The sequence below is a fragment of the Amblyomma maculatum genome, chromosome 3 (genome assembly GCF_055883805.1).
Source record: "Amblyomma maculatum isolate TAMU_Amacu chromosome 3, ASM5588380v1, whole genome shotgun sequence".
NCBI classification, from domain to species: Eukaryota; Metazoa; Arthropoda; class Arachnida; order Ixodida; family Ixodidae; genus Amblyomma; species Amblyomma maculatum.
Window position 1 is genome coordinate 117,649,496 of NC_139346.1, and position 25,353 is coordinate 117,674,848.

A 25,353-nucleotide genomic window follows, 5' to 3' on the forward strand; every position below is an offset into this window, starting at 1 on the left:
TTACGCCGGACTATAATACGGAATCAATGATGCCTACATTTGAAGCACTCATAAAAACACTTGGACACATTGTGCCTGAACGAGAAGCTTCGCGTCACTGAGCAACTTGCAGACAACATTTCTTTGATGAGTCTGGTAAAGTGTGTCCTAACCCCAAACCGTCCATGCGCAAAGCTCTTTTGTGCCTATTTCTAAATAAAGTACCGTAGCAGCGTTAGCAATGTCCATCAGTGTATACCGGCGGTGTTTATTCCGGCGTGAAATCTTAACTGCAGAGGAACCTGCCCAGAAGTATCGAAACGATCTTTGTTCGTTACAACTGCACCCATCAATTTTGGCAGTCGAAAGCAGCAAAGCTGTCATCATCAGACCTGCAGCAAACAGTCTGTCAGTTTCGAGGGCCATCGCGCGCAGCAAGTTTCAATCACAATGGGGATTTTTATAAATGTCACTGGGGAAAGTTTCAAAAAACACGTTGCTAGTGTGGAAGAGAAATTCATATACGCCTGTTGGTTGCATTCGGATATACTGAACGTGTTTTTTATTTATCGCTATACTTTATGCTCGGAATATAACCAGCCCTTATACATAGCATTCATTGATTACGAAAAAAACATTTGACTCAGTTCAAACCTCGGTGGGGATGCAGGCATTGCGAAATCAGGGGTAGACGCGCCGTGCGTGAAAGTGCTGGAAGATATATATAGCGGCTGCACAGCAACCATAGTTCTGCCTAACGAAAGTAACTAAATTCCCATGAAGAAATGTGTTAGGCAAGGAGATACGATCTCCCCAGTACTGTTCACAGCTTGCTTAGAGGAAGTAGTCAGAGACTTGGAATGGGAGCAGTTAGGGATAAGGGTAGATGAAGAATACCTCAGTAATCTGCGACTTGCTGATGACATTGTCTTGCTAAGTAACTCGGGAGATGAACTGCAAATTATGATTGATGACCTAGACAAGAAAGGTAGAAAGGTAGGCTTGACAATCAATATGCAGAAGACTAAGGTAATGTTCAACAGCCTCGGGAAGGAACAGCAGTTTACGTTAGGTAGCGAAGCACTGGAAGTAGTAGGCGAATATGTCTACTTAGGACAGGTAGTAACCACAGCGCCGTATCATGAAAAGGAAATAACAAGAAGAATAAGATTGGGATGGAGCGCATTTGGCAAGCACTCGCAGATTATGACTAGCAGCTTACTGGTATCGCTGAAGAGGAAAGTATACAACAATTGCATATTACCTGTAGTCACCTATGGAGCTGAAACGTAGAGGCTAACCAAGAGGGTTCTACTTAGGTTGAGGACAACGCAAAGGGCTATGGAACGAAAAATTGTAGGGGTAACATTAGGAGATAGGAAGTGTGCAAATTGGGTCAGAGAAATAACTCATGTTACTGACTATCTAGTGGAAATCAAGAAGAAGAAATGGACATGGGCAGAACGTGTAGTTCGAAGAGAGGATAACCGATGGTCGCTTAGGGTAGCGAACTGGATTCCAAGGGGAGGGAATCGTGCAGGGCGCGGCAGAAAGTTAGGTGGGCGGATGAGATTAGGAAGTTCGCAAGGGTCAAATGGATGCAGCTAGCACAGAACCGGATTAGTTGGAGAAATATGGGAGAGGCCTTCGCCCTGCAGTAAGTATAGTCAGGCTGATGATGATGATGACTCTAATTGAAAATTTCCAGGCAACATTCCAAGGTGTTTTCCATGGCAACACTTGTGATCAAAGCCCCTGAAGTTGGTGAAAAATATATGCTGTTCAAAAATCCCCTTTTCTTTAGTTAAATCAGGAAGCTGTAGTTTTGTCTGGGTTGTGTCCAGAGTAGCATATTTGACTATTGAGCACCAGCAGTACCGGAACATACACCTGTGCATCTCCCGGTAATTGCACATGGTTTGTGAACAATCAGGTAGTGTGGATTGAATAGTTTAATCTTACCTCATTCTCCGTATCCAGGCAGAACGAGAGGAAGAAGATGGGTACGCAGTATCAAAAAGAGAACTGAACAGCGGTAAGTGGGAGGGGGAAGCCTCAGTTCACAGGACGAGCCAACGTTTGGACAAGTGGACTTGTCTTCTGGACAGAGCTATCATAACTAGCAGGGTTTAAATACGCTTTTGCTCCAAAGAAAAGCTGGGGAGGGAGAATGTGGGTGAGACGAAAGTAGGTCAAGGATGGAGTTAGGGGAGGGTGGGTGAAAAGAAAGGGGGTCAAGGACTGAAAAAAAAAGTTTCTTCAGCTTGTGTGTCTCAGCCAGGAACCGGTGATACTGTGGCCTGAAAAAGTAATACAAGCGGCAGTACTAGGAAACACTAGAATGCGGGGTGGATGATTAGCCAGCACCTAAAGCACGATCGGTGCGCACACACTATTCTTGTAATGAAACAGGCATTGCAAAGGGTCCTGGTGAGAAATATATCTGCAGGGGAACAATTCTTGAGTGCTTCCCGCAAAGGGAGGGGAAGGTCGAAGAAACAGAATCATAAGAGATCAGTGAACCACATCTACCATGAAAAAAAAAAGCTTTCAAGGGCAAACTAAAGCAGGAAGTGATAAGAAGGAAACGTATTTGGAGAAACACGTGCAGGTTATGCTATTGCGGTGGGGGGCATAGCCTACACGTGCCGTGAATAAATTGTACAATTGACGCTATATGGTATTGCTTTCCGGACTAGCTATGGTGCAGAGGCATGGCGAATAAACAGCGCTAAAGACGAGGATGTAGAGCAAGAAGCAAACCGGACGGGCGCTGACTCGCAACTAATGTTTATTGAATAAAACACCGAATAAAAACTCAAGCCAAGCCGCACTAAACTACACACTCAACAAATACGAAGTCATGATGACCCAGCACTCATGCCACGTTCAAGAAACACAACTTCATTATCAGTTAAAGTGATTGACGGGTCACTAACACATTGCTCACATCAAAGCACGATATGAATGACTTTAATGATTTCCCCGTTAATCTGTGCCGGATGGACATCCAAAAAATCTCTTTGTGGTAGAAAAGATGACTGCCATCGCACAATTTACAATGGGTAACCAGATTAGAGCCTGTACCAATCTTTAAAGATCTCACGTGCCCTAGCAACCGAACATTAATACACCTACCCGTTTGACCCACATGCACTTATATGATGGGTGTAATTTTACTCTCTTTAATCGAATTGGAATTATCGGTTCCCCGATGCTGGGTTTCCTGTTGAAAGGGAAGTCCACCTATGTGGACAGTTACTCTAGCTGGCATTAGAAACCATCCCGTTTTTATTGGTGCTTGCATTCGTGAAAAGTCCGGACGTCAGAAATAATGCGCGGCTCAAAATTACTGCGAATAAAATGGAATCGGTATAGTACATGAACACAATCTCCAGATTCATGAGCTGAAGTGTACGTAGGTACAACCGTTTTCGGTGTGAATGGTCCTCTAAGCTGAAAATGAACACTAGACGTCATGACATCTGATAACAAGGTGATGATATTCGAAACATTCAGTGGCTTTATACTCGTGGGCATTCTACGTTCGCATTTCTTGTAGGAAGCTGTCCCTCCCCCCCCCCCTTTTCCCTCCCCCAAAATTTGCATGAAAGTTTGTTTTCTTCCTTGACCAACTGAAAATACTATGAGATCCTTCAGTTACGTGTCTGGAATAAGTAGCAGTGATTCGTTTCTCGGCGCTTTCTATCAGTGTAATGTCAGTAGTGAAGGTTCACTCACACGCTCTAGTTTCCTTTGAGCACCCTTGAGAAAGTAAAGTTCGCGCACAGGTACGCTAGGCGAGTTATCTTGACAGATGGCAGGTTAGGCTCTATTATCGATATCACAGGGCCGTGAGTCATTCGAAACGTCATTTCTTCTGTTTCAACAGCCGCCAGCATGTATTCCTAGCACTGTGATTGTAGCGTATGGACCAATTATGTGCTCTTTGTTTGCTCATGCTGGTTGTTGTGAGACGCGGCTCTGCCACTTTTCTTGTCGCGGAAATTGCGCCGAGATGTATCTCGAATGATAATAGCCACAAGCGTGTGTTTCTACAATGTTCAACGCTTGCGGTTTCCGTCTGGACGTTTCTTCGCCATCTTTCACGAGTGAAACAGGCCCTTCATACTTCCACGATAGACGATCGCGCTGCGTAGTATCGCCGACGCCGAAATACGTAGTCGTTTTGCGGGCGCAAGGTATCCCAATAATGATTTTATTTCCATGTAATACCAGCCTCTTCGGTTGTTGCCTATGACCTTCTCACTACCCCATGAAAATGCACTATCTAACACGCAGTTCCATCCGGGTGGTTGGCAACTTCACTCTGCTGGAGTTTTACCAAAAGCGAAAACACATAAGCGACGACTTAGAACACGCGCTGTGCCACCCGTTAGCTGATTGTTTGTGGTTTTTCTTGTCTGTAGGTGCTGAAAAATCCAGTGTTAAAACAACATCATTATCCCTGCATTAACTCATACATGCTAATGCATTAATGATTCAGTTCACTGTATAGCGGTCATATTCTGCACGCATGCTCGGTAGAATAGTAGGCAAGAGCGTGAAGATAATGGTTGCATAAAATGTTTTTTGAAGTTCTTTGGTATTGTTTGCACAGCCGGAAAGATACAGTGCTACATATGACGGTATGGGAAGTACCTTGGCCTTAAGATGTTTAATGTCGACGATTTTGCATCGTTGTTTTATTAAACGGGGTACTTATAATGGGAGTTTCTTTATCTCCACTGGACCTTCGCCCCACTGCCATTTTTAAACTGCGATAAACATTTAACTACCTTTGATTTAAATTTTTCTTTCCTGACTTAAAGTAAGGAGGAGAAGTGCAGCGAATTGGCTGACAGGCTCACGACTCTGCCCATTCTCTAATGGAAGAAATTTTCCTTGCTCTTTAGGCAAACATGATTGTTGTGTGCAGGCGCTACTGGCAGGTTTTTGCATTTAACGATCACTGCTGCTCCTGCTTGATAACGTATTCCGTGTCGCGAAAACTGAAATACATCTCCTTAATACAATAAAGAAGCGCCAAGGCTGGACGCTTTGCTTTAGTCGGTTGGCAAACATCTATTGTCGTGAACATCTGATACCATCACAATATGGCCCTAAATATACTGTAATAGTGAAATTAGAGAAATATACAAAGAAACTGATGCCCTGCCGGCGGTAGCTATTGTGCTCCGAATGACACTGCCGTTACCGTGAGGTGTTTTGTTTCTGGATATATATATATATATATAGCCTTGCGGAGGTATAGCTTCCAGTGCACTTCGTATCGGGTGACAGGCGCACGTTTGCGAAAATGACGGCTTTGGCGGCATTTGTCCTTGTCGGTAAGCTTTGCGCTGATATCCAAGATTTCGCCCCTTATTCTAGCGATTATTGAGTTTGCTGTCAGGCTCCACTAGCGCAGTTTGAGGAAAAGGTATACTTTAGAAAAGCAATTTATTTATATAACATTTGTCTTTCTGAGATACAGAGCAATACTATAGGGGCTGGATGAAACAAGAATTATTTATGGACGTAATAACGTACTAAAGCGTTTGATTTAGGGCTTTTGTGGCTACTTTAATGTGTCCTTTACTATGAGACGCTTTGAAACGACATTTAGACCATTTGCAAATTTAAAGACAAGAAGTAACGCGCAACGAAGGGTAAAAAATACGAAGGAATGGAGTCATATACTTCGCGATTTTAGTTAAGCAGGCGGAAATATGTGTATGATTCTAATACATTGCTGTGTTCAAGGAAGAAAGAAATATATTTGTCTTTCTAAAAGACGACATTTGCGTGGTGGTGAACAGCGCACATATTTCCTTGGGAAGGCTGGGGACGTCTGCCTTCGACGAATTCTAAATTAGGCTTTTCATTTTAATAACTACTACAACATTGCGCGGCCCCAGTGTACAACAATTTTGATTTTGGATCTCGTGTCACTATCTTAAGTAAAACGCAATGCCGGTCAGCTGGCTTGCAAAATTTAACTAAACGTGAGAGTTGCTTTTTCGTCCTCTCAGTTTGGTATTTAATTGCTATGCATCACTGGGGCTTGTCAGCTTTCTGAAAGGTTGATCACTGACTCGGCTTCTGCTTGTGGCACTAGTCTTCTGGTCCCTCACTGCTGGAGCAGTGTGTTATGCCAAACCGACCAGATGTCTAGAGCTGAATATTTTTATTGTTTCTTCTTGTGGTGAACTCAAACCCTTTGACGCAGTGTTCGTCAATTTAAACAAATAAGGTTAATGCGATTTACTATGGTTTCAAGAACTCGGCCTCGTAAACTGTCCTAAAATCTGTTTCGTACACTCTGATTTGCAGCTATATTTTCGTATTTTGGAGTTTCGCGATGTGTTCAGTTATTCTTGCATAAATCGCTTTAATCGCGTTTTTTAAATTGACGAAAACTGCGTCAAAGGGTTTGCGTTCACCACAAGAAGAAACAATAAAAATATTCAGCTCTAGACGTCTGGTCGGTTTGGCATAACACACTGCTCCAGCAGTGAGTGACCAAAAGACCAGAGCCACAAGCAGAAGCCGAGTCAGTGATCAATTTTTCAGAAAGCTAGCAAGACCCAGTGATGCATAGCAATTGAATACCAAACTGAGAGGTCGAAAGAGCAGCTATCACGCTTAGTTAAATTTTGTGAACCAGCTGACAGGCATTGCGTTTTACTTAGGATAGTGACACGAAATCCAAAAACAAAATTGTACACTGGGCTGCGCAATGTTGTGGCAGTTATTGAAGTGAAAAGCATTATTTGGAATTCGTCAGAGAGATGTCCCCAGCCTTCCCCCAGAAATATGTGCGCTGTTCACCACCGCGGAAATGTCGTCTTTTAGAAAAACAAAAACACCTGGACGATGCGCAGATTGCATACAGCTTTGAGTGAATATCTCTGCAAGCAGGGCACCTTTCATTGGACATCGTTAAACTGATTTCCAACGTAGCAGAGTACAGGATACCCGCAGGAATTTGGTCCAGAACAGGGGTCTTGGACTTATGAATCAGTTTTCATGTTCCCTTTCTCGGTGCAATAGAACAAGAAGTTCATTCCACAAATATGATATATTTACATAATCGCCTGAAGTGCAAATCATTATTTCTCTTCTCGGTGCAATAGAACAAGAAGTTCGTTTCGCAATATGACATCTATAACTGCATCTTCGACTGAGCTTCGGAGCATTATTATTGATCTTTGTGTTGTTGCATATAATCTGTTTTTGTCACGTTTTGCTAAATTTCCAGTATTTCATAAAAAAAGCCCCTGGAAAAACTTTTTTTTTTTCATAGCATTCCAAATTTCTTGAAATATTACATCTCTATGCAAGACTATGCACTGTCGTGATTGCTATGACGTGAGAGAATCGGGGACGATACGTGCATAACGGAAGTAACGAGGTATAGCCGGCGCAGTGACTTGCTACGTCCTCTGGTGAACGTTGCAGGCGAAACAAGAGTTGACTTCAGCGTATCTAATGAAATCTAATGGTAAATGTTTATATCAATGACGTTCATTACGGAAGAAAAGAAGAAGAAATTACGTACATAGTTGTGCCACAAATGATAAAAACCGGAGGAAACGGCTAGCGCATTGCGGAAATATACGTATTTTCGGTTTATTGTTTGCCTTCATCATAGGCAACTACAGGGCTGCTTTCCCCAAGCTGTTGTGGTTACAGTAAAGAATTAGCCTGGTGAGCCTTCAAAAGTTACAGATTGACACAACAAGAAGTAAATACGTCTTTAATCCGAGATCTTCATATGCACGTAATTAAACTATCTCATTGAGGTTTTGGTAGATCGTGTAGGTTTGGTCTTCAATGCGGCCATATTTCTACCCTACTCGCGGTGGCTACAGTTGATAAAGTTGTCGCGATGGGTACAAGGTCACCAAGTTATGTTTGTAGCTAGCATCCGACACTAGTTTCAAATTATTTCATAAAACAGCCCAAATACTCGAAAATCAGCAAACAAGAATGAGATTGTGGCCACATTCAACTAAGTGTTGACTGTGGTTTGGGGGGTTTCACGTCCCAATGCGACTCAGGCTATGAGAGGCGCCGTAGTGGAGGGTTCCGCAAATGTTCACCAAGTTTCCGCGCATTGGCTCTGCGGGAATGTATCAGTCACTGTGCGGTAGGTGGTCAGTTATGGCTGCCGGTGGAAAGCGCGACCCTCTTTGTAGCTTCCTGTGTGTCCACCACGTGGGGTTTTTTAACGAGCATTGAAATCGCACAGAACATGCGCGCCTTGCTTTTCGCCGCCATCGAAAATCGCTCGTCGCGGCGGGGATTCTATCCCGCATCTTTGGGAACAGTAGCCCAGCGCCCCAACCACTGCACCACCTCGGCGAGTCATTCAACTAAGCTTTACTGCTGATTCTTAATGCATATGCAGGAAACGTGATAGCGACGCATATAAAACAATGAAACAATGCAAAAGCAACAAAAAATGCTTCACTTCGTCTTTTGTAGGCGTCTCTGAAGAGATTGAGAACCCAAAACATAAGATGACAGCTGCTGTCTTCCATAGTTTTGAATGCGCCGATTGAAATTACAGTAGGGGTTTAGTTGAGTGTCTTTTTAAGCTACAATCAGCGCCATTCTCTTGACTGTGTTAATCCACTAATAATTATGTACATACTTCCCCGCGATGAAACTCTGCACTTTGTAGAATAAATATTTTTCCACTGCCAACAACTTGCGTTGGGCACATGCATGCCCCCCGCTCCAGGAGTCACCGAAGCAGTTTGACTTGACGCATTTCAAACCATTCAAGGAATCCATTGTGTACTCATAATTTCACTAATCGATATATCCTGCCTGGGGACAAAAGCGTCTGGAACGCTCTTCAGGCGATTTTAACCGGAAACATGGCATGAAGAAATTTGTGCCCTATCTTCTCATGAACTCCAGTTAACACTTTCGAATACACAAATATGGCATGAAAATACTGACCTTTACGAAAGACATGTTTTACATAACGCGTGTCAGATACAACGACGTTATCCCTGGCTACAGATTCATGGAATACTCGATTACGGTATCGGCCGCAAAGTGTCAGATACTCGTCAGTATGTGTTTATTTACTGCTTCCACAACCCAAAGATGATAGCGCACCGTTTATATATTCGATTAGTCTCTTGCCGCGGAAAAGTTTGTTCGCGCAGTCGTATTTAAAAATGGGATGAAGACAAGGGATGCACGTACGGGGAGACATGAGAACTGATTTGCAGTCTATACTAAAAAACCAGGACACGGCCTTCACTAACTTCTTGAGAATCGCATGTGGAACAAAGAATGTATTGCGTAACATCACTTTAAAGCACGCAGGATTACAGGACAAAAAATATTAGCTTTCCTCTCTGCTTTTAGGATTTCTCAAAAAAGTAAAAAAAAACGCACACACCTCTGATAAGTGTCGAATTCATTTAAAAGGAAGGATGATGTCACAGGGGAAATCAATCAAGAACTAAGAATCATAGATTTGGATTGTCTCTGCGTCCAGAAATTTTCTCTGGTGTTATCAGCGAATGAATTTGCAGGTGTGAAAGGCGTGATAAAGGCACTGAACGCAAGTCTACGCGTGAATGCGCTACTTAACACGGTGAAACGCAACGACGAATCTTATGTAGAGCCTCTTCCGTGTTTAGGCGAAAAACAATGGGATAAGTGTGGATTCAAACCCAAAACTGTGTTTTTTAATAGCAAGTGCGGAACCTCGGAGCTTTTGCTGCAGCCGATCTTCCCGCGTGTTTTGCTGTCGCTCTCTCGCGCCACACATTACACGTTGTTGTCTTCATCAACTTCCATCCGTGGGTGAGGGATTCACATACATTGTTATCGCATTTCTCTTTAAACGTTTGTTAAATTTGAGATACGTTACGGCTTAGAAATCTAGCGTACCATGAATGTTATCTTGCTTATTCAAAATTCAGTTTACACGCATTTTGAATTAGCGTCATCCACAACTAAAATAGACTTCATCCACCCTAGAAATTTAAGTGGCCCATCCACAGACTTAGAAATCTCCTTAAACTCGGGGCATCAGTCGAAACTTGGAGGCTTTCGCACTACAAAGTATTGGATGGGTAAAACGTGCTGTCAATATTTTATTGCTTGCACATTTGATCCCTACATATTTTCACCTTTCTTGCATAAAGCCATGTATATATGAATATATTTTAGCAATAAAACCTGCTGAAAGTCGGCTGCGTGTCTGCCGTCCTCTTCCGTCATCATTTGCATAATTAAATCCGTAAATTAACGTAACTAGACTGCAGCTCAACTTTTAATTGTAATTGTGTTTGCAGCAGTATGCTGGAATGTTCATTTGCAATAATATGCTGGAATGCGCATTTGAGGATTCATGTGAAGATGATGTCCCACAGTCAGCCATTAAGACGAATGACGTGGAGCGGACATATCTGTGCCTTAGAATGGAACCTCTTAGAATTCTAGGGTGTCACGAAAACTCACCATTTGAGAAGACCACAACGAAGTCATTACCGACCTCTGAGTCATAACAGGTAACGGTATACTATTAAAGGTGCTTCAAACACTGAAACATTTGAGCATGGTAAAAGCAGTAATATATTGATACGTGGCAATCAATATATTGTAATCATTGCAATGCAATTTGAGCATGCTGCGCGCAGTCAACGGAGGCTGCCTGCCGGCGTTGATTATCAAAGAAAAAGCAATAACAGCAGGAACATTTAGGGCAATATGTATTTACAGGACAAATTTAATTAAGTATGGCGGTAATGGTCTATCGCCCTGAGTAGCTGAGAGTACGCGTCACAAACATGCTGAGCTTGCTTCGTTCTGCAACAGCATCATCGTAAGCCATACCTTACCCACTGCAAGCAGAAGGCGTCTCTCATATTCCTCCAATTAACCCAGTACTACGCTGGCTGCATCGACTTGACCCCTGAGGACCTCTTAACCTCATCCGCTTTACCTAACTTTCTGCCACCTCCGGCTGCGCTTTCCTTCCCTTGGATTTCGCATGATTACCTTTAGCGACCATCGGCTACTCTTTGTGCTACTTGTCCGGCTCATTCCCATCTCTTCTTCCTAATTTCATCTGGTTGCCATTATTCAAGTTATTTCCTGTCTCTTAACGTCAGATCTACCATTTTCCGTTTCATATCTCTTCGTTGTCCTTGACACAAGTAGCACTCTTTTCATGAGCTTCTACGCTTCAGCCCCATAGGGGAGTACAGGTCAGGTGCAACTCTTATATACGTTCCTCTTGAGCGATTCCGGCAATAGCGTAAAGTGGTCGAAACTACGTAATGGAGTATGCCAGAGTGCTAGTCGGACGGCATGTCTGTGGAAAGTATTGCATAGAGATGCACGAAAGAGTGGTGTAGGTTCAAAGCTAAGAACGTTAAGATTTTTCATACACAGGACTCGTTGGGCTCTCATTGGGAAGACCACTCGACGATGACCCCCGCAATCGATGCCAAGGCAAGAAACGAGGAGAGACACCGGCCGGATTCACGAAAGAAACGGTGATAATAATTACGTACTTCGATAAACACACTGTTACTGACACAGGAAAGTCAGTCACTAGACGTTTTGTTACATCACCATGTCTATGTTCGCAATACGTTTTGCTTGCAATTTCATAGTGAAGAGCCTTTAAAAATTGTCGATATCTTTGCAAGCCCAGAAAAGGTAATTTATTGTCCTTTAGACTCCTAAAGGTCTATTCACACTTGCGACTAGATGAGGACGCGCGACTACCAGTCGCGCGACCAGAGGAGAGGAGCTCGCCACTACCGATGTTCACACTTGCGACAGTCGCCTTCTCGTTCTGTTCTCGTTCCGAACGAGTTGGGAGTAGGAGAGCTGCTGGGCGATGACAGTGAACGTCGGTAGCTGCCGCTTGCCACACACTTCAGCTTTTTCAGGCGATCCGGTACGCATGCCGCGCTCTCGTGCTTCCAAGAGAACGCCGACGACGAATAGACGATGTCAATCGCCGTGATATCAATATAAAATGTTGCACTTGCGTGAAAAACCCATTTCTTAGAAGTTCATGGTGCTTACCAGATAGTCTGAATATCTTTCCAATCTCCTCCCAGGCCATATATTCCTTCTCCCTGCCTTTGAATTCCGGGTGCCGTTTGTTGAAAAGGTAGGGCTATCTTTAATTGCATTGAGAAGGTGCTCGATCGAGTACTCCGGGACCTCGCTAATTGGTGAAATGGTTTGCGACTAGTAGTCGCGCGACTGGAAATTCGAGCAGTGCCCGATCGGCCCGCGGCAGTCGCTTTTCGACCGATGCGACCATTTGCGACTGTCGCTTTTCGACCAAAACGGTCGCGCGACCGCTGCTAGTCGCAAGTGTGAACGGGCCTTAAGGGAAACACTTGATGAGTATCGCCTCTTACGTGGCTGTCGGCATAGTGTTAATGGCATGGTGTGTGGCCATCTCAGCCACTTGAGCCGACACGATAGTCCGCATTATGTTGTTTACGCTATTAGTGCTACTACTTCATTCTGGATTAGGCTCATTTAGCAAATTAATGGGGTTTATATTTTCTTTGCATGCATCTGAAGTCAAATTAAACAGCGGTTTTATTGGCAAGCGGTACTTAATGAACGACATCTACGACGTTCGTACGAGAGATCCTCAGTGGAACTGCGGTCTTATCGGGAGGAGCTTTATATATTACATTGACGAGAATATTTCTACTTGTTTAGACAGGGAGATGATTCTCGGATTGTTTTGCTTTAGCTATGGCGAAGGTACGTTTGTGGAAATGTTTGGTAAAACTACAACTTTATTACTTAAGGTCGTACAACACAGATAGTTACATCATTGTTTGAAACCCACCGGAATGCCATCTGTCGTGGTCACTCAGGGAATGCGGATCACCCCCTTTTATGCAGGTATTGTTTGCTAGCCAATATAAGATTCAATGCGGGTCTTTTTAAAAGCAATATGCTTGCAACATATCTTTAGGGGCGCATGAGACAATGTGCCTTAGACAATGAGCGGAATGTTTTAGGCAAGGATAATCTCTTACCCTGTTTGACCAGCTTAGTCTTGCCGCTGCGGTGGCGTCTTCAATTTTCTTTCTTTGTTATGGACAAAACAAATCAAGAGCTATAAAAGAAGAGACTGATATTATGCATATTTTTGATTGCGTTGACTGCGCATGTGGCGGTGCTTAACACTCTATGTGCTCTGCTTTAATTTTTCAGTTCAACGAGAAAGAAACGGAATGCATCTACTTCTGCAGGCCACCGGCATTGAACGGGCAATGGTTCTTTGGAATCATACTCGACGGCACAGAGTGCAAGGTATGTGATGTTCACAAGGGCAGTATGTTTTGTAGGACAGTGGAAAAGTCGGTCGTTAGGCGCCAACAGTCTGCAGTCTGTGCGACACACACACACACACACACACACACACACACACACACACACACACACACACACACACACACACACACACACACACACACACACACACACACACACACACACACACACACACACACACACACACACACACACACACACACACACACACACACACACACACACACACACACACACACACACACACACACACACACACACACACACACACACACACACACACACACACACACACACACACACACACACACACACACACACACACACACACACACACACACACACACACACACACACACACACACACACACACACACACACACACATGCAGATTGATGCATGAACGCACGCACGCATGCATGCGTCGTCGTGGCACCGCCTCGTGATCCGGGCATCTTTTGCGGCACCGATGACGCCGACATCGAAGACTGGCTCGCTACCCTAGTGAAAAAACCCTATGAGTCACAATAACCTCATACAAGTTCTCATACTAAACTCGTACTTAACTCATACAAATCTCATATATCCTCATACTAAACTCGCTCATTTTATGAGAAATATATAAGAATTATTGAGATTTGTATGACTTAGTATGAGAAATGTGTATGAGGTTATTGTGACGCGTACGATTCTTTTCATTAGGGTATGTACGAGTGAGGCAGTAAGCACAACCGATGGGACGCAATATTGATGCTTGCGAACGTCATTTTCTACCTGGCTGGTACGGTGCGCGTCTGGTTAGAGAGGAACGAAGAAGATCTGATATCCTGAGACATGTGCAAAGAGAAGCTCCTGGATCTATTCGGCAAGCCAACCAGACGCAAGCTCGGCGCTAAAAAGGGCCTAGTAGCGCGAGTGCAATCGTCGACCGAATCATATCTGTCGTACATGCAAGGCGTCCTAGCTCTATGTCGCAAAGTGCACAGCGCCCTGTCCGAGTGTGACAAGGTGGGCCACATCTTAAAGGGATTTGTTGACGACGCTTTTAACCTTCTCTTTTGCAAAGACTGTATGACGGTCGACTTCGAGGCATGTCTGCGGTTTAAGCAAGCTAAACACCGTTCGACATCTTCGACCGCTTGCCAAACACAGTTGCTACCTCTTCGTGCGAGGATCTATCAACACTGCAGCAACCGTCTCATCAGCCAAACTTGACGAGGATCGTTCGCAGAGAGCTGGAGGCAATGCACCCCGCTGCATTCACACCTCAGCGGGCGAACGCTACTATAGCATTGATCCAAGGTGTCGTTCGCCACAAATTCGCGAATATGGGGCCTAATGCGAACGTAAGCCTCAGCTCTGGTCAGCCGTCCGCACAGCCATATGTCCAGCCCACCATCACAGTTACAGTGGTAGGTTTTGCGGCTCCGACTGCGTCCTTCCCGACGCGATACCACTACCGCAACCCGGAAGAATGGCGGACCTTAGACAACCAGCCCATCTGCTTCAACTACTCACGCGCCGGCCACATTTCTCGCTATTGCACCAGCCGTTGGCTTCCACCAGCTCGACCTCGTACTATCATGGTCACAGCAGCGCCTACGGACCACACCCAAACTCTCTCCGTGATACGCCCTCTCGTGACTTTAACTCGCCATTCGTGCGCATGTCCAGCCCCTCGTCGTCTCCCCAGACCCGCCGTCCCCGCTCGCCCCAACCTCGCAGTTCATCGTCCCCTCACTTCTCTGGCCCTGTCCCGTAAAACTGAACAATGCAGCTAACGGAAGTAAAACTGCATTGACGACCCGGCCCGAAAATCCTCTGCAGACCCTCGCTCATCGCAGCAATCTTCTAGATATCTGCGTAGATGGTATCCCTGATACCGGCCTCATTTACACTGGTGCCAGCCATTTTTCTTCGCTCGACATGCGTTCTGGCTATGGCAAATGGCTGTCGACGAACGGGAGCGAAATAAACCGCATTTTCGACCCCTGACGGACTATATCAAATAAAGGTCAGGCCATTTGACATATGAAACGTTCCTGCAACCTTCGAGTGCATGATGGACTCACTTCTCCGTGGCATCAAGTGGACAACGTGCTTGTTTCTCTCGTTTTCCCTCCCACGTTCAGAAGTCACCTTTAATGGCTTTCTACTATACTGGTCGTCTTCTGCCGCGCCGGTTTTTAACTGAAGGCAAAAAAAAAATGTACCTTCGGCCGCCGCCAGATCAAAATCTTGGGACGTTTGGTTGACGCAAATGGCGTGCAGCCCGATCCTGATAAACTTCGTGCAGTCCGCGAATTCCCTACAACATGTAATACAAGTGATGCGCAAAGTGTTCTCGGGCTCTGCTCCTACTTTCGTCGCTTCATTCGAAACTTCGCTGACCTGGCAAGTCCCCTTACTTCCCTTCTGCAGAAAAACGTAAATTTCTCTTGGAGCCATGAGAAGCTCATACTTTCACAACGCTCATTTAAGCCCACACCGCTCCCCCTGTCCTGGCGCACTTCGACCTGTTTGCACCTACTGAACTGCGCATCGACGACTGGAGATGGTATTTGCGCAATCCTTGCTAAGTACCAGCACGGCCACTCTTGTGCGATTGCTTATGCGAGCCGCCTGCTATCTCCGTCCGAGCACAATAACTTCATTAATGAGCGCGAATGCCTCGCACTTGTTTGGGTGGCTCTTCAGCGTAGTGACGGACCATCGTGCCTTGTGTTGGCTGTCCTCACTTCAGTACCCTACCGGCTGCTTAAATGGCTGGGCATTGCGATTACAATATTACATGTTTACTGTTGTGTACAAGTCAGGCTGCCTGCATCAAGACGCCGACTGCTTGTCCCGCCAGCCCATTGACCTTCCTGAACTTCCTGACAATACTGCTGACGACTGAATTTTGTCCATCTCAGACTTTCTCCACATCGGCGTCGAACAGAGCCGTGATCCTTCCCTGCGCCCTATTATTGATCACCTGCGCAACGAGAGCTCTGACTCTTACATCAGTATGTTTGTGCTGCTTAATGACATATTATACCGACGCAATATGTGCCCAGATGGTGTCCCGACAAATCTACACTCTGCTTTTCTTGCGCACCTTCTTGATGCTCCTAAAGCAGGGCACCGGGGAGTGCCACGCACAAACGACAATGTTCGACGGCGATTCTACTGGTCTGGCCTTTAACTCCCTGTTCGTCGCTTCCTCGCTGCCTGTGAGTTATGCCAGCGTAGGGAGACACCGTCCCTTCACCCCAGTGGGCCCCTGATACCACTCGACTTTCTCGAGTTGGTCTCGATCTGCTTCGGCCATTTCGCACATCGCCTTCAGGGAGCAAATAGATTGCCGTAGTGACCGATTACGCCACCCGGTATGCCATAACCAGAGCTATCCCCACCAGCTATGCCTCCGACATTGAAGACTTTCTTTTGCATGACGTCATCTTGCTTCATTGCGCTCTTCGTCAACTGCTCACCCATCGCGGCCACTGCTGCCTTTCCAAAGTTGTTCGTGCCCTTCTCCGCCCATGGGCTACGCGCCAAAACTTCACAACGGCCTATCGTCCACAAACGAACGGTCTTACTGAGTGCCTTAATCGTACTGACCGACACGATGTCAATGTATGTTTCTGACCATTACCGTGACTGGGACGTCTCTCTACCCTTCATAACATCCCCCTATAACTCCTGACGGCATGATACCGCTGGATACTCTCGCTTGTGTCTACTCTTCGGTCGCGACCCTTTACTTCTCTTCGACACCTTACTGCCTCTTGACAATTCCTCCAGCAGATACGCTTCTGATGCCATCGCCCGCGCTGAGGACGCCTGCCATATTGTTTGAGACCTCAGCGTTCTCAAAAGTACGTTTACGATCTTCAGCACGGTGACGCCTGCTACCCTCCTGTCTCCCTCGTACTTCTCTGGCTCGCAGCCCGACGCGTAGGCATGTGCGAGAAACGTCTGCCGGCTACATGGGCCCTTACCGCATCTTGCGGCAACTTACCGATGTTACCTCAGAGAATATGCCTGTGTACCGCAAGTCTACTTCTACAAACCGTCATCCAGAAGTCGTGCATGTCGCCTGTCTTAAACCTTACATTTCGCGCTCACCTGTGTAGTCTACGCACCGGGGCTGTGCTTCTTCCGCTGGGAGGTATTGTTACGGTACGCAGTCATGGAGACGATGACGAACTGCTGGACTCGTGGAGAACGACGACGCTGAAACTAGTCTCTGGGTGCTCCGTGAGTGTGTCCCTGCTTTTAGTGCGTGCTGTGTTTAGAGAGACGGGCGCTGCACCTCTGCCTAGGGATTCCACAGTCAGTCTCTACCAATGTTCTTTACTTGGGGGCCCGCAATCCGGACCTTAGCTCACGTTTCCGCATTCTAACTGCTAGATCATTATTGCGATCACTTGAGGTTACTGCCGGTGTGGCTATACCTTATTTTTGTGTCAAACCCCATCCTCTTTCTCACTCACCAGTGGGCAAGGGTCTGCATGCCCCAGGTTGTTTTCACGCAGAGCATTTGAGCAAACATTGGTGTGGACCTCAGTTCTATATGTCCTATTGGTTGCTCAACGTCCTTTGTGGATATAAATAATGTTCTATATTTCCATCGAATGTGAATCATTTTGAAGCATTTACCTTCAAGTCTAATATCCAGTCTCCTATGTGATCACCTTGAAAAGTTCCCTGATCACACTGTAATTGCCACTGATGCGTCTGTGACTGCGCAGAAAGCAGAGATTGGAATTTGTTCAGTCTCTTTTCTGGAGTTTTTCGGTGCGTGTCCCGGATTACACACCTATATTTTTAGCAGAGTTTATGGCGATTGGGCTAGCACTACTAAACGTTTCCTGCAGTCAAACAAAAATAATTTTTCTATCAAACTCTCTGTTTTGTTATCACTGGAGTCAGCACGGGATGCTCTTTTGAGCCGCTCACTAAAGTATTCCATACCGGGGTGGGAGAAAGAAATACGCTTCATCGGGGTCCTCGGTTACAGCGGTATTTTCCAGAACGAAACGGCAGATTTCCTGGCTAAATCAGCTGTTGATGCATCTGTTTCATGTACCATCCCTAATATCACCATTTTTGGAATGTCCCGTTTTCAGCGTTATCAATACCTAGCCGCTTCATGCATTGATCCCTTGCTACCTACAGCCTAATACCAGCATCTCATATACTCATGAAAGTTCGTTCATGTAAATCACGGCAGTGTGAGGTAACGATGACTCTCATGAGATGCAGGATTCCTCGCCTAAATCTTTATTTATGTAGATGCGGGATCAGCCCCACCAACCTTTGTGAGGCTTGCGGTGAGATTGAAGATATTGATCACTTCCTTCTCACTTGCCGAAGGTTTTCACATCAGAGGAGGGTGCATTTAGAAACTCCAATTGCACGCTTGGGATTTACGTTGTCGGTCCCGCTTCTTCTCTCTTTCGATGCGAGTGCGAAAGGATTTGCGTTGCCTCAAATTTGTCAGTACTTACATAAGTACATCACAGCTACGGACAGATTTCCTTGCTAGTTGTAGTCCAAATTTACGAACTTCCAAATTTTAGCTTCGTATTTTTTCTTTCAATTAAATTTGTGATCTTAAATCTTATTTTTTGTTTAGTTCACAATTACTTTAATGCACTAGTTCAGTTTGTGTAGGACATTTGGCACTCCACACTGAACCCTGGCCAATCCCCCTTCGTGGGTATGTATATTCAAGGCAGAAGAAAAAGAAGCGTGTGTCCCTGATGGTTAACTGTTGCGGCTGCGACGGAGTATGCCTCTTAACAATATGAAGCTATATAAACTAATGTTGATAGAGTCACTTGGGAACAATTTATAAAATAGATAGTTGTGTATTGAAGCTGCTAAGGTTATATATCTACTTATGGAGGATAGCCATCAGAATTTCGAACTACAAAAGGAAAGTAACCTAAAAATAATTGGGAACTGGTATATTCTGTAGGCGCCCTGAGGCGGTGAATTGCAGTTTAAGAATATTCATTAGAAAGAGCGTACATAGGTGCTGTGTCTTAATTTTAGTAACGGATGGGCCGGAAAGGAAAAAGACAGAAGAAAGGTAAATTTAAAAAATGAAGCGGGAAGTTGGTTATGGCTTATGTAGTTTAACTTTCTAAAGCTAATTATGATGTGAGCGATGCTGCAGTGAAAGGCGTAGTGAATTATGTTAAAATATAATTCGGGGGTTAAACTAGCAGATGTGAAGAGAAATAATGGTGAGTGGGCAAGACTTGTAATTCGAAGGCAAGACAAAAAAGGTCCCTTACAAACGGAAGTAGCTGAAGTTCAAAGAATAATGAATGGGCAGGTTGTGTAATTCCAAGGCAATACGAAAAAGGTCACTCATAGGACCACAGAAACGGCCGTCACGAAAGTTGATAAATGCCAGAATAAAGACGGATAATGTTCCAACCTGCATAATACCGTAAATATTATGGAACTATCGGGTAAATCAGTTGCCATATTGGCGATATAATATGACCGTCTTCCATATAAACTCGTACTATCGGGGACAGAAGTGCCCAAAACACGGATCCACCAGCCGTAGAGCGAAAAACTGCATCGTAGCGCCATCTAGTGGCATTCAGCTGGTTAGAGATCAAGAAGGGGCGCATGCGCGCCCTAGCTAGCGCGTAAGCATGTACTAGCTAGCGCGCAAGCATCACACAAGTTGCTCTTCAGCCAGGAGTCTTCCGCCAGATGTCGCAATATGGGCATCGCTGTGATCATGTGCTAAATGTGCTGCTGCTCTAGAATCACAAAGCACTAGTCGTATGTCTTTTGCCATTTGGACGCAATATGCTCTTGAAGAAACGTGCATTGAATGGCAGGCTGTTTTTATTCGCATCGTTTGCAACAGCGGTTTTCTTGCCGGTTCTGGGAATTTAAAGCTTCATGCGAGCGTCGGCTCTATATTGAATGAGTAAAAACACATGCAGATTCTCAATGATTGTGGCTAACTGGGCGCTGCGGTTGTGGAGAATTTACTCAGCTTAAATTACAGGGATTTTTTTTTGTCTGATGCTTTGTATTCAATTTTAAAAAGCAGCGAGTTTGGAAACCGCTGTCTTGAAAACTTTATGTTTATCTTGGTAACGATGATGTTACCATCACGTTTGCTTGCAGCCGAGAAAGACATCTCTAATTCATGCCTTAGATATCAGGAAAAACATACAGTCAGGGGCGAGAAAACTTTCTATTCGCTGAATAACAAAAACGTCTTGGCGTGCTCAGCATAATTACAGAAAGAACCTTGGCTTTGGTTTATTACCTGGAAAATTTTCACTCCATAGCAATGACTTGTTGCAGTCTGCGAGGCATATTGACTCGTAAAGGCGGATTATGCATTCGGGATGTTCGCGCAGCTTTTCCCACTCTTGCTGTATTGCTTTCCAAAGTCCGTCTACTGTGGCGCCACCGAGGGTTTCTCACAGCAAGTTCGTTTCGAGGATGCCCCAAACGTTTTGAATTCGGTTCATGTCGGCACCATTGGGTGGCCACTCCAGCACGGGTATGCTGTGACTTTCGAGCGTTGCGCTCACTTTTAGGGCAGTGTGCACTCGGCTACGATCTTGCTGCAGCAGGTAGCACCTGTCTGGAAACGGACCGTCAAGAACATACGGCACAAGTGTGGTTTTTATAATCTCACAGTAGGCGTCCGCATCGAAGTGACCACTTATTATTACAAGCGGCCCCACTCCTTCCTTGCTTATAGGTCCCCAAACAGAAACAACAGAGCGCCCACTGGTGATGATACTTTGAGTGTATTCTGACAAGTACCTGCACGAAGGAGAAGAGAACGGTGAAAAGAGATGAGTAAGCTGTACTAGTTGTTGGACGTTCATCCTGCAAAACGCGGGTTACTGCGCCACAAAGGAGTTACTTCTTCTGTCCGTGTATTTTGGCACGTAGCCCCCTTTTTGAAAGAAGTGGGAAAACTGGGCAAATGCCGAGTTTTTCTTTTGGAGGGTTATTAATAGCTAATATTGTCATTGATCTGAGGGCGTAAATATGATTGTTCGTCTTTTTGTGTTTATACAGAAGCATAGTTACACAGTGACAGTTACGGTGCCAATTTTGCGTACGAATGAATTTAAAGCGAGTTTCTATAGCGAATGAATAGAATACAGCTTCACAAACACCAAAGGAACTGAGAAAGCTCCACAACACTTCCGGTACCATGAATGGCAGGGATACTTTTTTCCGTTCTTTTTGACACTAATGCAAGGGCTGTAAATCATACCTACAATTCATGCGACGCCAAACGCGCCTAGTCGAAAAGTAAGACTCATATGTGAAGACGACCTCGGACCAGTCGGCAGAACTCCACTACTCATGTACGAGCGAAGTGAAGCCTTACCTGTCGCTGTGCTCCCCTGAGGACTGGCTTCTAGACAGCGAAATAGTTGTTTAGCCCGCGCTCGTGCAGTCTCCTTTATGATGGTCTTGCAAGAGATGTTCAAAGACAGCTTTTTCTTGATGCTTTTGGCGCTCATAAATGGACCGGCGGCTGCGGCACCTACTATGAGAATATCTGTCTCGTCGTCAGTTGCCCTTGGCCGTCCAGAACGGGGAGCGTCGGTAAGTCGCCCCTGCTCATCACGTAACGCCTTTATAAAATGTGTCCCTGCCCACTTCGAATGGCCAGTGAGCCGAGCGATCTCTCTTTGAGGCACACCTGCAACAATGGAGCGCACAATTAATTTCCTCTCTTCGATTGGAATAGGAGGGGCCATCTCTGAGAAGCAGTGACTGTCTTGCAAAAACTTTTGCTGTCGCTGTCTCTTGACCGGCACATTTCCCGGGTTTAAATCATGCACTATCAAATGCCGATAAGGGTGTCACACACAAAACCAATTTGCGGTTGTCTGCGAAGAGAGACGCTGTTGGAAACAATAAGAATAAAAACAGCCTGCCATTCAATGCATGTCTGTTAAAAAAAATTATTGTGTCCCTTCGGCGAATGACATGAGAAGTGTCTTGTCATTCTAGCGCAGCAGCACGTGTAGCACACGAACACAGCGATGCGCATATTGCGGCATATGGCGGAATACTCCTGGGTGAAGAGCAACTCGCGTGAAGGCACCGTCAGTACATGCTTACGTGCTAGTTAGGGCGCGTATGCGCTCCTCCTTGATCTAGAACCAGGTGAACTGCCACTAGATGGCGCAACAATGCAGTATTTCGCGCTCCGGCCGGCGAAATACTGAAATGAAGATAATGGCGGTACAATTCCTCCAACTTAGGCGAATATATGTATCGCAAATTAAGTTCAAGTTAATCAAGGCACTTTTTTGAGGCTAGGCCCGGCTTGAAGGGGGTGAGACTAAGCAGCTACACATACGCAAAGACTGGTTGGTTCAGGCCTGTGAAAGTGGAGCCTAGCGAATGAGTTCCGTTCTTTGAATTGGCTGGTCCTGAACACGTGTGAGGACAAATATAAATTATAGTATTTCTATTAGCAGTTAGCAATTATGTGCAAATCTGTGTCGCTTTTGAAAGCAAATGGCGCTGTCAATATTGTAACCCAAGTGCAATCAATACGTTGCAAATGAAGTAGCTCAATCGTCAATTGTGTGATATCAAGGTGACAGCCAATGACAAATAGGAAAAGTAGGAAAAACGACGACGAGATCAATTAATACAAGTGCGTTGGACATTGAAAATTTTTTTGGTCCCGTCATGGAGCTCCAGCTTGAGCAGTGGTTTTCGCGAATGTTTGCCAAGATGGGTTTTGGGCGTTGCAAGATAGGACATGCTATTTGACAATCCCGTGCACACAACAATGAAAGTATCTCGTCGGTTGGCCTCGCCGGATCTCCGGACGGTGCGTGCCGCTCGGCTGTTTGAGTACAGGAATGCAGTACTGCGCATATTCGATGTGAAGGCCCAAAACGCTTCGGCCTATGCCATTGGTCGCTTGCGTTGGAATGTGGACCAGAGCTTGCACACTGCAATAACTTTTATCTGGTAGTAAGGCTGACTATGATACTTACTTGGTCTTGTCCCCCACCATGCTAACTCATCGCCGTCTACGCCGGGATCACAGAACCGAAATCGCCTACCGCCGAGTTGGCGCGATAGTCAAAGGGTGGCGAAATCACTCGCTTTCAAGAAAAAGCCCAGGATGCAAAAGACACTGATGAAGGATTTCCCGGGGTCCAAGGCCCGCGGAAACGACAGGTCCCCACCAGGCTTCAAAATAGTGAATATATAAAAATGTCATGTGATTTATTTTGTGAAGTTTTTCTCACGGCTTGAATTTCCCATTTTCAGCAGTCTACATGATGCACACATCTTAGCAGCCACTTTCTGCTCTACATTTCTGAAACTTGATGAGGTAATGTAACGAATCTCTTGAAAAGGGAAACGTAGCAGGAGGAGTGATGTAGTCAGATGACTGTCATATTTAAGGAAGGTTTCTTGAATTAAGTATCTAAAGCCGGTACAGGACAGGGTTGTTTTGAGAGATGCGGGAGAGGCCATTGTTCTTACTTTTATCCACTGAGTATATTACTGGTCAATCGACAGCTTCATGCATCCCGTGCTGGGCTAGTTGGTGGGACATTGTGTTTAACCAAAGGAAAAAAGCAGGAGTAGCAATGGGCGGGTAGATTCTAAAACCTACCGCCCATTGCTGTTCCTGCTTTGATTAAAGCAAAAAAATAAAAAAAAAGTTGTGAACCACGATTTGGAGAGATTACAATTCTAACCAGAAGTAAAGACAGATTAGCTCGCGAGCTCACAGAAGCCTTTTTTATCAAAGTGGGGGGGGGGGGGGGGGGGGGGGGACAAGTGTGCCAGCACGACTTCTATATCTTTGCATGCAAGTGAACATAGATTGTTGAAAAATACGAGATGGTGACATGTTTTACCCGAGGTCGCCTTTTTTTTTCGTCTTACCTTTCAGGACATGCGCAGGCGTTCACCGTCTACGGGTTATATATGTACACATGTATCTTTAAATAAACTTAGTTGGAGTCAGCGCACTTCCCGTTCGTCTTTCTCTGTGTTCCGTCAAAAATGTAGCGCTGTTTTTTCCTTTGGTTAACACCATGCATCCCATTAAGTGAATATAAATGCTGCGAATGTGGTTGAAAACGTCGCTAAGGATGATGCAAAGCAGTCCAGCGCCATGGCACGTCGAAACGCGAATGCAGTGAAGGGCATTAACTGTGCAAGTAAATAAGCAAGCCTGATGCGGCTCCATGTAAAGCATACGAAGTGGAAAGTAAGCGAAAGTTCTACTCAGAAGACAATAAGCTGCTGATGACGGAGGTTTCTGAAGCCGTGAAGGCAGCCAGGGACCAAAAGCACTGTCTGGGCTGAAAAACAGCAGCCGACGTACAGCCTAGCTCAACGTGAACGTTATCCCTTTCTTTTCGGTGTAACGAACCAGCAAATGTTTCACGGCGTACTGGCTACTTAGCGTGCATCAAAAAAGACGGTGCAAGACAGAGGAATTATTCCGCTAACTATGCTCACGCATTCGCTGTACGGTTCTCAGTAATGTGGCGTATTCAAGCAAATTAATCTGAGTAGGTTATTCCTGAAGTGACTGCCTTGAATTTGCACTAGACTGTAAGTGGCACCATGTTCAACAGGAAGTCATGCTGATAAGCACCTAAAGTGCAAACTATCACTATCCAAAGACCATTGAAGCATGTTCTGTGGCGTTTCTGCAATAAATTCAGTTTTTTAACTAATCTACACGAAGACACACAGCTATATTCGTTTCACTGTTTTGCGCTTTCTTGCTGGGATTTGTTCAGATATGAAGTTTCGGGCTACGCTTCACAGCATAGTCTCGTAGCTGTGATATAATCATAATATCTAACAGGTAAAAGCTATTCTCTGTTTCCTTATTTTGCGGAACAGAGTCCGGCTGGCGAACAGGGAAAGTGCACAAGTGGGGTGTGCATCATTGACGGAAAGTCTATCTCAGGCAGTGTTACGATATCAGTTCGCTTTCAGTGCTGTTGGTGCTAA

At 45.2% G+C, this 25,353-nt stretch overlaps 1 protein-coding gene across 1 annotated transcript; it reads left to right on the plus strand.

Moving 5' to 3' along the window:
- The first annotated feature begins 5,256 nt into the window (after positions 1-5,256).
- LOC146195796 (uncharacterized) lies at positions 5,257-25,353 on the plus strand. The gene is made up of 4 exons (XM_084596865.1): positions 5,257-5,330; positions 11,413-11,516; positions 13,219-13,317; positions 25,243-25,353. The coding sequence occupies exons 1-4, from the start codon at positions 5,300-5,302 to the stop codon at positions 25,351-25,353; spliced, it is 345 nt and encodes a 114-aa protein (XP_084452991.1). The 5' UTR covers positions 5,257-5,299.

Excerpts from the sequence above, each read along its gene's own strand:
- LOC146195796 (XM_084596865.1), top strand. The coding sequence starts at position 5,300 with ATGACGGCTTTGGCGGCATTTGTCCTTGTCG. Across the intron at positions 5,331-11,412 it reads GGCGGCATTTGTCCTTGTCG|GACTCGTTGGGCTCTCATTG; the intron begins GTAAGCTTTGCG and ends TTTCATACACAG. Across the intron at positions 11,517-13,218 it reads CCGGATTCACGAAAGAAACG|TTCAACGAGAAAGAAACGGA; the intron begins GTGATAATAATT and ends TTAATTTTTCAG.